We start from the raw sequence: 15,531 nt of genomic DNA on the forward strand, positions 1-15,531 counted from the left end.
AAACTAAAATATTGAAGCTATTGATAATTCAAAAAATCTTTTGTTATGGATTGAGATTAATTGAAAGATGATCATCCTTAGTTTTTCATCAAGAATATGATATGTTTATATAAAATCTCCCAAATTTGAAAAGTGAATCAATTTTTTATTTTGTTCAAAAGGAGTGAAACCAAACCATTCAAATAAGAAAGAGAATAATCCAGCCAAACACTCAATCAAGTCATAAGTTGAAAGATTTTCACCTTGTCTTATTAGTTGATTTTATGTCATTTTTTATAACCATTAAACATAAAACACATGGAAGTGATAAAGACATTTTATCATGAATCAACTCAATTTAGAATAAAAAAATCAACTTTTGCATACCTTAATGAAGATTTATTTAGTAATTATATTCAAAACTCATTTCACTTCATAGACCTTACATGCAATTTGGTCCTCTCTTACATCAAAGAGAGAGCAATGATGAGTTATGGCTTTGTAAAGATGTCAATTTATGAAAGCTAAAAACATTTAACTATAAAGAGGATAAAATAAATAAGATTAATGTGATTAATCAATTTTGAGATGTAATTGGTATGAAAGAATTGAATTCTTGGTTCAAAGAAGGAATAGGGTAGGAGCATTAATGTAGGGGAGTTCCCACGTGATGCATAGATGCTCTATTAATTTAAAAATATAGAAAAATAATGTTTCTTAAAGTTTTACTTATTTTACGACCTTTGAAAGATCTCACTTGTTTATTTTGATTATGTGCATAGTGTTTGATTTAAAGTAAAACATTTATGTATATCTCAGTGAGGGTTAATGAGAAAAACACTAACTTGGTGACTTATAATTTTATAAGCACAAGAGTTACTTTTGAAGAGAATAATTATCTATTTGTCTCTTATCTTTTTATGTTATGAAATGCATGTATATCTTGTTTTTCACTGAAAATAGGGATGCCATAAATTGTTGATGTTTATTAGAACAATTAAAAGAAAATCAAGTTGTTTGGATGTGAGAACCCCCATTTTTTTTCTTCAAAAAACCCTTTTCTTCTATGTAAACCTATTTTTCTCCAAAAACCTTCCTTTCTCTTCCAAAATTATGAATCAACTTCCATTCTTTCTGAAGAATCAACACTACTGAATTAATCTACGTGAAAAATTCTACAAAAACCTTTAGTCAATTTCTCTTAACGGTGAGTTTGAAAATTCTACCTACTCTCTAAGAGCAATTTGGGTTCCCTCTCTGTTTATGATCCTAAAATTTTGCCCTGAACATTGGTCAGACCTTTGATTTTGTAAATAGAGTAATTTTTTGAGTGTGACATTGTTTAGGAAAGTAGAGTAGACTTAGACAAACTTTATCAAGTGAACTAAACTAATTTCATTATTTAAATCAAATGTTTTATTTTTAAAAGATATTAATTGATGGTATGATTGTTGTGTTTGAATGTTGCTACAAAGATGAGAATTTCTTAAGAGAAGTATAAGTTTAATGAATAATATTTGTAGTGGTGATATTTTCCTTGGTTTAAAGAAAGTTAAGAATTTGTGAGAGGAGGAGATTTTTGGGTTTATACTATGAAGTTCCTAAGTGGGGGTGAAACTACCAGGTTGGATATGTTAAGTAATGGTTGATGTTGTTGTGTTGTGAAATCAGTATGAAAGTAGTGATTGAATAATTACATTCGTAAGAAACTTTATTGATTGAATGTGATTTTTGTGATTGCATGACTATGCAATTTCTTTGGGTTTGATTGTTTGAGTGTCTTTGATGTAGTGAGATGACTATTCTTATGAATTCATTATTATATGAAGGGTAAGGCTTAAAGAGGGTACAAGCATAGAAAATTTTGAATATGAAGATATGAAGAATTGAATTATTAAGGAATATGAAGTGTATTGAGGTTGTTAAAAGGTTTATGAATTTATTTTGGCATTGTTTGATTTGGGTTACATAGTTAGAATTTTTGATTTTGAAATTATGTTTGATTGATGAGTTAATATGGAACATGAATACAAATGTTACATTCTTTGGTAATTGATTACATGTCAAGTTTAATCCATTATATAATTGAGTTTTTCAAGAAAGTTTTGAAATTTTAAAGATTTTATGTTAAAGAAATCTATGATGATTTCATACCTCAATTTGAATGATGATTAGATTGAGTTGCATCCGTCGATGTATGCTTGTTTAAGGAATTTTAGTTTTGATATAATAGTTTAAATTTGTTATTTTCAAGGAAGAAATATTAATTTAAGGTCAATCAAAGTGTATTGAAGGGAATTTGTTATATGAGACGATCCTAACTCATATAGAGAAAGATAATTAGGTGGTGAGAGTCAAAGGAGGCCAAACGATATGATATGAAAGAAAATTATACTCAGGGAACTAGTGAGGTTAACCCTATCAAGACTAGATGAGATACATGAATTCAATTTGATAACAAGTTATAGAAAAGAATGAAATGATGGTAAGTATGACAGATGTAGAGTCTCAGGAGTCCATTCAATACACTCGTCTTTCGGAAGGATAGTCTATATTTATTTTGTTGTTGAGCCACTTTTGAATGATGTTCATTTAAGCCATTGAGTTGAACTATGTGGGCTGATTTGAATTGATGAATGAGAACTATTTGTGTTTTTGGGTTGGGTCATGTAATTAAATGTATTATTGAATGAGTTATTGGACTGAAGTAATGGAGTGATATAAATGAAAAAATGAGAAGGACTACGTTAATGATTGATTTTTACTAAAGATTTGTTTTGATAATCCTTATCATATGTTATTAATGTTTTCATATTAAGCTTATTCTTTTAAATGCATTATGTGAGTTTTTATGTTGATTTTTAAAGAGAATGTTCACTTAGTGAGTATTTGTATAATAATATATCAAGAAATGAGACAAGATGACTTAAGAACTTATTTTCTATCAAATATGCTTTGATATTATTCATCTTTAGTTTGATATGTTACTATTTCCTAATATATTATTTCTCATCGATCTTTTACGTTTTACCCTTGTATTTATGTATCTCTTGTTTTCTTTTTAATACGACGATTCATTATTTTTATATAAGAGAGCAATGGTAGAAACTCAGAGTGAAAATAATACGGTGGTATAGAAGACTGAAGGATTAATATAGAAATATCTTAGAGAATCTATTTAATTTATTTTAAAGTGTATTAAGTTCTTATTTTATGTTTTGAAGTACTTATGAATTTATTTTAAATTTATGAATTTATTTTAAATTTATTTTGAAACATAATGTCTAAAGTCCATTAAAATTATCATTTTTTAATAAATATTAGTATTTTTAGTAGTAATAATTTTAAAGGTAGAAAATATAATTAATGAGAAAATTATGATAAAAAAATTAATAATTTATGATAATGGATTATAGTAATTTTAGAAGAAGGAATTTAAAATTTTGAAAATTTTATTTTAGAAGGTTTTGTAAAAAAAACTAATTAAAAAAAAAGTTAAATGATTACAAAATGACAAAGAACCTTTTAGAAGTGGAATAGGGAGCAAGACATTTTCGATGGTGAAGTCAAAATAGTATTTTTAATAAAATAGTATTTTTAATAAAATATTATTAAAAAAAATTAAATAGTGCCAAATCATATCCTATAAATAGCAAGCATGGGGAAGGCTGAAATGGCACCAAAAATTGAGAAAATTTTGAGAGAAGAGAGAGTTGGAGGGAATTCTAGTTACAAAAGAGAAATGCTAGAAGTTTTCGGGAAACAATTTCTAAGCAGGAGATTAAGTATGGAATAGAGGTAAGGGGAACTAATCTTGAGTCTTTTGTTTTTGTATTATCCTGAATCTTGAATATGCAATCTTTTGCTTTTGTCTGATCTTATATTTTGAATATGGAGTCCTTTTGTTTTTGTATGATCTTGAACCTTGAATATGAAATCTTTTGCTTTTGTTTGATCTTAAATCTTGAATATGGAGTCTTTTGTTTTTGTATGATCTTGAATTTTGAATATGAACATGCTTCTATGATGAGATCCAAACTATTGATAGTTGTAAAACGTGATTTTGATTCTGTTCTGTTGTGTTTACGTTATTATTTCTCAGAACGTTTAGTTATTTCTGTTACATCTTTCTGGAAGGATGAGAATTGTCTAACCAGCTTCGCTAGATTCAACTTCTTGTTTTCACGGAACTTTTATTGTTTTTATCTATTTATATTGCAATTTTCTGGAAGGATAAGAAGTTGTCTAACCGGCTCTGCCATATTCAACTTCTTGTTTTTCCAGAATTTTTATTATTTTTATCTATTTTTATTGCATCTTTTTGGAAGGATGAGAAGTTTGTCATAGTCTTTATAGATGACATACTTATCTATTCTGAGACTCGAGAATAACATGTCGAACACTTAAGGGTCATACTTGAGATCTTGAGGGAGAAGAAATTGTACGCAAAGATGTCAAAATGCGAGTTTTGGATGCAAGAGGTGAAATTCTTAGGACATGTTATATCATCTCAAGGAATAGGGTGGATCCAACCAAAGTTGAAGTAGTGTTGCAATGGGAAAGACCAAAGATTGTAACAAAAATAAGGAGTTTTGTGGGTTTTGCTGGCTACTATAGAAGGTTTATAGAAAGTTTCTCTAGAATAGTAGCACCTTTAACACAACTAACTCGCAAAGATCAACCCTTTGTCTGGACGGATAGGTGTGAGAAGAGTTTCCTAGAGTTGAAGCAGAGGCTACTAGTGCACCAGTTTTGGTAACCCCTGACCCAAGTAAAAATTTTGAGGTTTATTATGATGCTTCTCATCAAGAATTAGGTTGTGTGCTCATGCAAGAAAGAAAGGCGGTGGCGTACGCTTCAAGACAATTAAAGGTTCATGAGAAGAACTATCCTACTCATGATCTGGAATTGGCAGAGATGGTGTTTTCCTTGAAGATTTGGCGGCACTATTCTTATGGTGCTCAATTTCAAGTATTCAGCGATCACAAAAGCTTGAAGTACTTATTTGACCAATAGGAGCTGAATTTGAGGCAAAGACGGTGGATGGAATTCTTGAAGGATTATGATTTTGAACTCCTATATCATCCGGGAAAGGCAAACGTGGTAGTTGATGCTTTGAGTAGAAAGGAAGTGCATGTTTCTCATATGATGATCAAAGAACAAGAGTTGGTGGAGAAGTTTAGAGATCTGAAGCTACAAATGAAGTTTGGAGCAGATTTCGTTAGATGTAGTAGTCTGACTATATGTAGCGACTTGCTCAATTTAGTTAAAGAGAAGCAGTTGTTGGACCTTGGCCTGAAAAAGATAACAGAAATGATCGATACAGAACAGGCTAAAGAATTTAGGCTAGGATCTGATGGTGTATTATGGTTTAGAAGTAGAGTATGTCAACCAGACAATCCAGAGATAAAGAGACTAATCCTTGAAGAAGGACACAAGAGTCGTTTTAGCATACATCCCGATATGACTAAAATGTACCAAGATCTCAAGGAGTCCTTTTGGTGGCCTGGAATGAAGAAGGAATTGGCACAATTTGTAGCGGCTTGTTTAACTTGTCAGAGGTAAAAGTGGAACATCAGAGACCTGGAGGAATGCTACAACAATTAGACATACCAGAATGGAAATGGGATAGCATTGCTATGGATTTTGTTACCCATTTACCTCGGACAGTGAGAGGTAACGATGCTATCTGGGTCATCATTGATCGATTGAAAAAAAGTGCTCACTTTTTAGCAATAAATATGAGAATGTCAATGGTTAAGTTGCCACAACTGTACATAAAAGAGATAGTAAGATTGCACGACGTCTCTTCAAGCATTGTGTCAGATCGAGACCCAAGATTCACTTCTAGATTCTGGCAAACTCTACAGGAAGCTATGGGCATCAAGTTACGAATGAGTTTCGCGTATCATCCCCAAACTGATGGACAATCTAAAAGAACCATCCAATCGTTAGAAGACCTACTGAGAACTTGTGTATTAGATCATCTAGGTAGTTGGGATGAAGTACTTCCTCTAGTGGAATTCACCTACAATAATAGCTTTCATGCTAGTATTGGAATGACACCTTACAAGGCTCTGTATGGAAGACAATGTCGAACTCCTTTATGTTGGTACCAGGACGGTGAAAAGGCTTTGATAGGACCTGAATTACTACAATAAACCATGGACAAAGTAAAGTTGATACGAGAAAGAATGAAGACTTCGTAGAGTATACAAAAGTCATATGTTGATCAAAGGAGAAGACCGCTAGAGTTTGCAGTCAGAGATCATGTCTTTTTGTGGGTGACTTCAACCACGGGTGTAGGAAGGGCTAAGTTCATTGGTCCATATCAAATTTTGAGAAGAATTGGGTCAGTCGCTTATGAGATGACGTTACCCCCTCAATTAGCCAATCTCCATTCAGTTTTTCACGTTTCTCAACTAAGAAAATATGTGCCCGATCCTTCTCACATTCTAGAAGTAGAAGAGATTCAAATCAGAGAGGATCTCTTCGTAGAAGTACAACCTATTTGTATAGAAGACACTAAAACAAAAGAGCTTAGAGGGAAGACTATCAACTTAGTTAGAGTGGTTTGAGATAGGAAAACAAGTGACTCTACATGGGAACTAGAAGATGATGTAAAGCATTATTATCCCCATCTATTTTTGTGAAGTGTCGAATTTTCGAGATTGAAAATTTTTGTTGTTAGAGGAGAATATAAAGTCCATTAAAATTATCCATTTTTAATAAACAGTAGCCTTTTTAGTAGTAATAATTTTAAAGGTAGAAAATATAATTATTGAGAAAATTATGATAAAAAACATTAAAAATTTATGATAATGGATTATAGTAATTTTAGAAGAAGGAATTTAAAATTTTGAAAATTTTAGTTTAGAAGGTTTTGTAAAAAGGAAAAAATTAATTAAAAAAAATGTTAAATGATTGCAAAATGACAAAGAACCTTTCAGAAGTGGAATGGAAAGCAAGACACTTTTGGTGGTGAAGTCAAAATATTATTTTTAATAAAATAGTATTTTTAATAAAATATTATTAAAAAAATCAAATAGTGCCAAATCTTAGCCTAATAGCAAGCATGAGGAAGACCGAAATGGCACCAAAAATTGAGAAAATTTTGAGAGAAGAGAGAGTTGGAGGGAATTCTAGTTGCAAAAGGAAAATTCTGGAAGTTTTCGGGGAACAATTTCTAAGCAGGAGATTAAGTCTGGAATAGAGGTAAGGGGAGCTAATCTTGAGTCTTTTGTTTTTGTATTATCCTGAATCTTGAATATGCAATCTTCTGCTTTTGTCTATCTTAAATCTTGAATATGAAGTCCTTTTGTTTTTGTATGATCTTGAACCTTGAATATGAAATCTTTTGCTTTTGTCTGAAGTCTTTTGTTTTTGTATGATCTTGAATTTTTAATATGAACATGCTTCTGTGATGAGATCCAAGTCTATTGATAGTTGTAAAACGTGATTTTTTATTCTGTTCTACTGTGTTTACATTATTATTTCTCATAACGTTTAGTTATTTCTGTTACATCTTTCTAAAAGGATGAGAAGTTGTCTAACCGGCTTTACCAGATTCAACTTCTTGTTTCCCCATAACTTTTATTGTTTTTATCTATTTATATTGCAATTTTCTAGAAGGATAAGAAGTTGTTTAACTGGCTATGCCAGATTCAACTTCTTGTTTCCCCATAACTTTTATTGTTTTTATCTATTTTTATTGCATATTTTTAGAAGGATGAGAAGTTGTCTAACTGGCTCTGCCAGATTCAACTTCTTATTTCTCCATAACTTTTATTGTTTTTATCTATTTTTATTGCATCTTTTTGGAAGGATGAGAAGTTGTCTAATCGGCTCTACGAAGATTCAACTACTTGTTTCCCTAGAACTTTTATTGTTCTATCTATTTTTATTACATCTTTTTGGAAGAATGAGAAGTTGTCTAACCAGCTATGACAGATTCAACTTCTTGTTTTCCCTAGAATTTTTATTGTTTTTATCTATTTTTATTTCATCTTACTGGAAGGATGAGAAGATGTCTAACTGGCTATGCCAGATTCAACTTCTTAGTTCCCCATAATGTTTATATTAAGGTTATTTTTTTTATGGTAGGATAGAGGAATCTTAAAAACCGAAGGTTGTACATCCCTGATCATAGAGTAGCCTTGGTCTGATCCAGTAAGTTGTGACTAGTCATATGTACTAGCGTTTATGGTGAGTTTGATTCGTGAAACATTTGATTCTTCTCTAGTGACCATTTATAGTAATATTTTATTATTGTTAATTTGTTTTGTGATATATTCATTTTGTATGATTTATGTGATGAATGTATTTTATGATGTTGGATATGAAATTATGCATTGGAATATAGTACAAGTCTCGAGGAGAGACTTTATAATGGTATGGTATTAGTGTATATGTTGATGTTGAGGGTCCTGTTGTTGGTGGTTATCCTAATACTCTAATAATTATCCAATCTCAAATAGAGAAGGATGTGTTATGTGGTGAGAGTGGTAGGTGGTCCTAGTCTATGTTCAATTATGGTCATAGATGTTAACAGACTAACCTTGTGGGTGATATGATATATTGTATTTGGCTAAGATTATGTTGTGAGAGGAGTAAGGTCATCACAAGTGCATGACCACCTGAGACTTCCATCAACATTATATCCGGATAATAGAGTCTAGTATAATAATTGTATCTTACAAGAATTTATGGTGAACGTATTACGTATAATAATAATGTTATGTCTCTCTTGGAATTTTACGTGGTAGTTCACCCTTACTTGTTTGTTTGTGTCGGAAAATCTTATTTTAGCGTATAACGTATATGCTATACGGGAGCAAATGAGGGAACAATGTCTGAATCTATACAAGTGAAGCATTAGAGAAATGAAGAATAGTTTAAAAAGAAAAAAAAATTAAGTGAGTTTCGTGATGTTTGAAAGCACATAATGTATTTTCAGCAATCACTCTTTATAATGCTGGAGAAATGTTTGTAAAATAAATGTACAATAATTATATTGTTTATAAAATTATTAGTGTGTGAGATATTTTATTTTGGGTGTTACATAATGTGGTCTAGCTTTAAGAACTGTAGGATGAATAAGTTCTTCCACAATATTATTATCACAAAGATTGTATGATTATTTAATAGTTAATGAATTCATATTATAATGAATTTGAGTTGCTACATTTGAAAGATATTTTGCTGGATGTCACCCTTTTTCCAATAATGAAACACCCCTCTCTCATAAGCCCAAAAAGTAAAATCACCGTAATACCCTTTGTGCACACTTCTTTTGTGGAAAGTCTTGAATCATGTGATGGCCCTCTAAATGTCCCAAATTATATTTCCAAAATTTTCCCTGAAATCAATAATGCAAATAATTTGCTCAAATAATCCAAATTAATTAAAATTATAATTTTTGGTCAAATTAAGCACAATTAGTAAAAATGGGAAAATACTGGACAATTAAGCACAATTTCCCGATTAATTCTAGCACAATAAACTAAGTGAAGTGAACAAAATATTGACTCATCAGTGAACGTATTATGTATAATAATAATGTTATGTCTCTCTTGGAATTTTGCGTGGTAGTTCACCCTTACTTGTTTGTTTGTGTCGGAAAATCTTATTTTAGCGATAATTGTATAACGTATATGCTATACGGGAGCAAATGAGAGAACAATGTCTGAATCTATACAAGTGAAGCATCAGAGAAATGAAGAATAGTTTAAAAAGAAAAAAAAATTTAAGTGAGTTTCGTGATGTTTGAAAGCACATAATGTATTTTCAGCAATCACTCTTTATAATGCTGGAGAAATGTTTGTAAAATAAATGTACAATAATTATATTATTTATAAAATTATTAGTGTGTGAGATGTTTTATTTTGGGTGTTACATAATGTGGTCTAGCTTTAAGAAGTGTAGGATGAATAAGTTCTTCCACAATATTATTATCACAAAGACTGTATGATTATTTAATAGTTAATGAATTCATATTATAATGAATTTGAGTTGCTACATTTGAAAGATATTTGAAAGATCATATTAAATTTAGAAGTTATTTCTTATGACCCAACTAATGTTCCAACAAAGTTATAAGTTGAGAGAATTAATTAACAAGTGTTAAAGTTTTTTGTTTATATTTTTTTTCGACTCTTATTTCACGTGAATATATAGTCTTATACAAACTACTAGTACAGTATTTATTGATAGAATTATAATGTTTGAATGCAAATGAAGAAGGATTTTAACAAGGGAAAGACATAGGAAACTCATTCGTTGAGTCACATGTCAATATTTAATGAAGAGAATAGATGGTTGTCCTTGATACTAGTATTTTCCTATGCAATTTTTAAAAGCATTGAGCCAAATTGGAAATAGAGAAATGGTGTTCTATAGTTGTACACATCACTGAAAGTTTGAAAGTGTTGAGAAAATTAGTAGTAGAGAGACACATTTGCATAACACAATTTATTGAGCAAACATAAAAAAAAAACTCAATTTGTTGAACAAATCTTAAAGCACCCATCGAAATAGAATTCTTAGCACTAAGAAAACTTAATACGTTGAGTGGATTTTGTGTATATATACGTTTATGTGTATATATTCATACATCGTTTTTACTATATTCATCTTAACAATATTTATTGTTTATTAGACAATGTTTCATTCACTTGTTATCCGATTATTTATTAATCTTTAGTTTCACACTAGAGTTAGTTTAAATTCGGTGTCTTAACAAAATAATATCACGAAAATATATAAAAATGAATTTCATTCTTCAATCGTTTTAATTTTGAAACTTGAATTACACTGTAATAGTTAGGGATGACAACGGGTCGGGTCGGGCATGGATAGTGCCTACCCGCAACTCGACCCGACAAAAAAAAATTCACTCGCTACCCAACCTGCTATCCGCACGGATACCCGCTTAAAAAATATCCGCGGGTATTTTAAAACCCGCGGATACCCATGGATATCCGCTGATACCCACAAATATTTAAAAAAATATATATTTTAATAAATTATTAAAATAATTTAAATAGAATTACAAAAAATATAAAATATAATATAAATTAAATTAAATTTAAATTTAAATTCAATTTTAATTAAATTTAATCTTGTAAAATATAAATTAATGTTAATTTTAATTAAATTTAACTTAATAAAATATAAATTAAACTTTTATTTTTATTTTTTTCGGATAGCGGGTATCTGCTGGTACGGATAGTATAATACCCGCACCCGACTCGTTTATAAGCGGATATTAAAATATCCGCTACCTACTGGTGGGTAATAAATATTTGCGGATATCAACTATCCGTCGTGGATTTTATCTGCAGATATATGCGGGTGTGGATTTTTTTTGTCATCCCAATTAATAGTTTATTTGTGGAGATCAGATCATAAAACATGACTATTTGAGATCCATTTTGGTGTGTAGTTGAATTTCAAATCTTGAAATGTGAATCAAAAGGTGAGAAACTTTATGACGTCTAAAGAGCAAAGAGGGAAGGGATGATTTTTGAAGCAGTCATTAGTTTGGAATTTCCTTTGAATTGTGCTGACATGTCTGCAACCCAGCTGGTTCAGCTTCACTCGCTGCTGCAACAATGCACATAATCTTCGCGCCAATTCTCCGCAGGCCCAAACTCATTCCATTCTCCCTTCAATTCTCAAACCTCTCTCCGTCTCTTTCATTTCACCAGTCCCAAAATGCACCCTCAAAACACAACATCGCTACCACTGTTCACTCCCTCTGCGACTCTCGCCGTTTCTCCGAAGCGCAATATCGTTTCTCTCTCTCCCTCGCTTCCGGCTCCCTCCCCGATGAGCGCACCTGCAATGTCCTCCTCGCTCGCATGCTCGCTTCTCGAACACCTCACGCCACGTGGCGCCTCATCCAATCCATCATCGCTTCCAAGCCCGGTTTCGTTCCCTCTTTGGTCAACTACAACCGTCTGATGGACCAGTTTTGCGGTGCCCATCAACCCCAGGACGCTCACAGGCTGTTTTTTGACATGAAGAGTCGTGGCCATTGCCCAAATGTTGTCTCTTTCACCACTTTGATTAATGGGTACTGCTTGGTTCGTGGTCTTAGGGACGCGCGCAAGGTGTTCGATGAAATGCTTGAGAGTGGCGTGGAGCCGAATACGGTGACTTGGAGTGTTTTGATTCGCGGCGCTCTTCGGGAGAGAGACCTGGAAGGTGGGAGGGAGTTGATGTGCAAGTTGTGGGAGATGATGAGTGCGGAAGCTGAAGATTCTGTGAAGACCGCGGCATTTGCAAATTTGGTTGATTCTTTGTGCAGGGAGGGGTTTTTTGGTGAAGTGTTTAGGATTGCCGAGGAGTTGCCGTTCGGGAGTGGTTTTTCTGAGGAGCTTGCTTATGGACAGATGGTGGATTCTCTTTGCAGAGTTGGGAGGCATAATGGGGCAGCTAGGATTGTTTACGTAATGAGGAAAAGAGGGTTTGTTCCAAGTGAGGTGTCGTATAATTATGTCATTCATGGGCTTAGCAGGGATGGTGATTGTATGAGGGCTTATCAGTTGTTAGAGGAAGGAGCTGAATTTGGGTTTGTGTTATCTGAGCATACTTATAAGGTACTCGTGGAAGCTCTTTGCCAAGTGTTTGATGTGGACAAGGCGAGGGAAGTTTTGCAACTCATGCTGAGTAAGAAAGGTGTTGACAAGACTAGGATTTACAACATTTACTTGAGAGCTCTTTGTCTTGTGAACAACCCGACAGAGCTTTTGAATGTACTTGTGTTTATGTTTGAGACCCAGTGTCATGCTGACGTGATCACCCTCAACACGGTGATCAATGGTTTTTGCAAGATGGGTAGGGTTGATGAAGCATCAAAGGTATTGCATGACATGTTAATAGGAAAATTTGCTGCACCTGATGTTGTGACCTTCACTACTTTGATTTCTGGTATGTTGGATGCTGCAAGAATCAATGAAGCTCTAGATCTGTTTCATAAGCTGATGCCTGAAAATGGTATAAGGCCTAGTGTTGTGACTTATAATGCTCTTCTCCGAGGTTTGTTCAAACTAAAGCGACCAAATGATGCATTGATGGTTCTTGATGACATGCTAAATGATGGCATTAGGGCAGATAGTACCACATATACAGTTGTGGTAGAAGGTCTATGTGAATCTGATCAAGTAGAAGAAGCAAAGAGATTTTGGCACAATGTTATATGGCCTTCAGGGGTTCATGATAATTTTGTTTATGCAGCAATTCTGAAAGGGTTTTGCCGCTCTGGCAATTTTGACGAGGCTTGCCATTTTTTGTATGAATTAGTAGATTCTGGGGTCTCTCCGAATATATTTAGTTATAATATTCTGATCAACTGTGCGTGCAATCTTGGTCTGAAAAGTGAAGCTTACCAGATTGTCAGAGAGATGAAAAAGAATGGTCTCAGTCCTGATTCTGTGACATGGAGAATACTTGACAAGTTAAATGGCAAAGTGGGGAAGGACATCCATTCTGAAGATCCTACCATGTCAGCATTTTATGAGGCATGACATGAAGTCAGGATTGAAGTAGATGAAATTTGGTTTGTGCTTTAAAATATCAACAAAGGTTTATGGTTTGATTCAAAGCGTCTAAAGCATGCATAAAAGGAGCTTTGAAGTTTGCACAATATCAATGAGGAGCATTAAACTAGGAGGACCAATGGTAAAATTCTGGATTTTCTCCATATAAACACGAAACTGGGTTATTAAGCCGTGCTTCAACTGATATGCGTGGTACGATGATATTTGATCTTTAACAGAGATGAAAAAAATTACGAGTCTGAGATAAATTTTGTGATGTATGAAGCTACTGAAAGGGCAGTGACTTAACCGAAAGAAAAGAAAGGAGAACAGATTTATACACAGTCAGCATTGCATGGCATATATCAAACACTAGTTTATGAACAAAAGGCACATAGACAAGCTCCAACAATGAAGCCATAAGATGAAATCTTCTACCGCAAGTTCTATCCATTAACTACTTGAAATAACTAGTGACAATTATTATGTACGAAAAAAAGGGTACAATAGGATTCTGATTATTTTTTTAACATAAAAATGAGATTTCTTTTTTAAACAATTTTGGTGAAGAATTTTTTAGACGTATGTAGTTGAAGAGTGAGAGGTAGAAAGATTTGCATAGGAATATTTGAGGTATGATGTTCCATCCCACAACAACAAATTGCAGGTGCGGTAAAAGTGAACCTGCCTTCTCTGAGCAATTGAGACAAAAATTTAGATCTTATTTTCAGTCTTACTCTAAGCAATTGAAACGAAAATATAATTATTTATAGGACATGAGTTGTTCGGTCTGTGGATTAATTTAGGTGAATTGTTTGGATTTCATTCATATTGAGTAACTTTTTTAAAAAATATTTTAATTTTTATTTTGAATTAATGGATTAAATATATTATATTTTAGTAAAAGAAATCTAGTATGTCATCTTAATAATTGTTTTTATAAGGAATTATAAATTTATATAACTTACTATTATATTAAAACAATCATCGTATAAAAAAAATTGAAAATATAAATATTAAAACATCATTTTTTGGAAATATTCACAAAATTTGAATATTCTATTTGAACTTCATTATTATTATTATCTAATTTTATTTATCTAATATTATATTCACATTCGAACAAATCAACCACGCATCCAAATTTCTTTTGAGTTTTTTTTTTCTAGAATGAAAGTAATCATGGTTGATTTTTTTATTTATAAAAAAAAACTAACATTTTTTTATCATCCTTATATAAAATATAATTAGATCTTTAATTTTTATTTAATTATTTATTCTTCTAATTTTTAAAAATAATCCTATTAAATTCTTTTCTTATTATATTAATGTTTGATTTTCGTTAGAATTTACTTACCAAATTCCTTAACTTAAATTAAAATTAATTTAAATATTTGGGCTTTTAAAGTGAGGTGATTTAATGTATAAAATCTAATATCCAATTAAAAAAAAATCCAATTGAATCATTTTCAAAAAATTAGAAAAATAAATTGAATCAACTAAAAATTATAAACTTAATTAAATTTTGTATAAGAATTAGAGGAAAAAAAGAATTTTAGCTTTAAAAACTAATTAAAAAGACATTGATGTAGTCCATGTAAAATTAAATGAATCTAAAATTCCAAAACATTTTTGACTAAGTTGTGAGTATTGCATGCTATGTTTTAAATAGAATTCATCTTATTTTAAAATGTACTCCTTATGAATTATTTAAAGGAATAAAGCCTAATGTTTCTCATTGAAGAATATTTGTATGCAAAAATATTTTGTTTTAAATAATGGAAAACAAAATTTGGGTAAATTTGATTCAAAATCCGATAAAGTTATATTTCTTGGTTATTCTTTAACTAGTAAAGAATATAGAGTTTTTAATCGGAGTTTGAAATTGAAGAATCTATGCACGTTATCTTTGATGAAATATTGGACCTCGAGGAAAAACCTTTTAAGTCAAGTGAATCAGATGTAGGTGAAGAAAAAGACTTGCAGGAGACAACAATTGATGAGACAAATA

General features: G+C 31.7%; 1 protein-coding gene across 1 annotated transcript; it reads left to right on the top strand.

Annotated features, from left to right (window-relative positions):
* The first annotated feature begins 11,438 nt into the window (after window positions 1-11,438).
* On the top strand, window positions 11,439-14,321 carry LOC124847452 (Pentatricopeptide repeat (PPR) superfamily protein). The gene has a single exon (XM_047324944.2). The coding sequence runs from the start codon at window positions 11,592-11,594 to the stop codon at window positions 13,506-13,508; it is 1,917 nt and encodes a 638-aa protein (XP_047180900.2). The 5' UTR covers window positions 11,439-11,591; the 3' UTR covers window positions 13,509-14,321.
* Window positions 14,322-15,531: the final 1,210 nt, after the last annotated feature.

Source organism: Vigna umbellata, chromosome 3 (genome assembly GCF_029865625.1).
Source record: "Vigna umbellata cultivar VRB3 chromosome 3, Vumbellata_1.0, whole genome shotgun sequence".
Lineage (NCBI taxonomy): Eukaryota > Viridiplantae > Streptophyta > Magnoliopsida > Fabales > Fabaceae > Vigna > Vigna umbellata.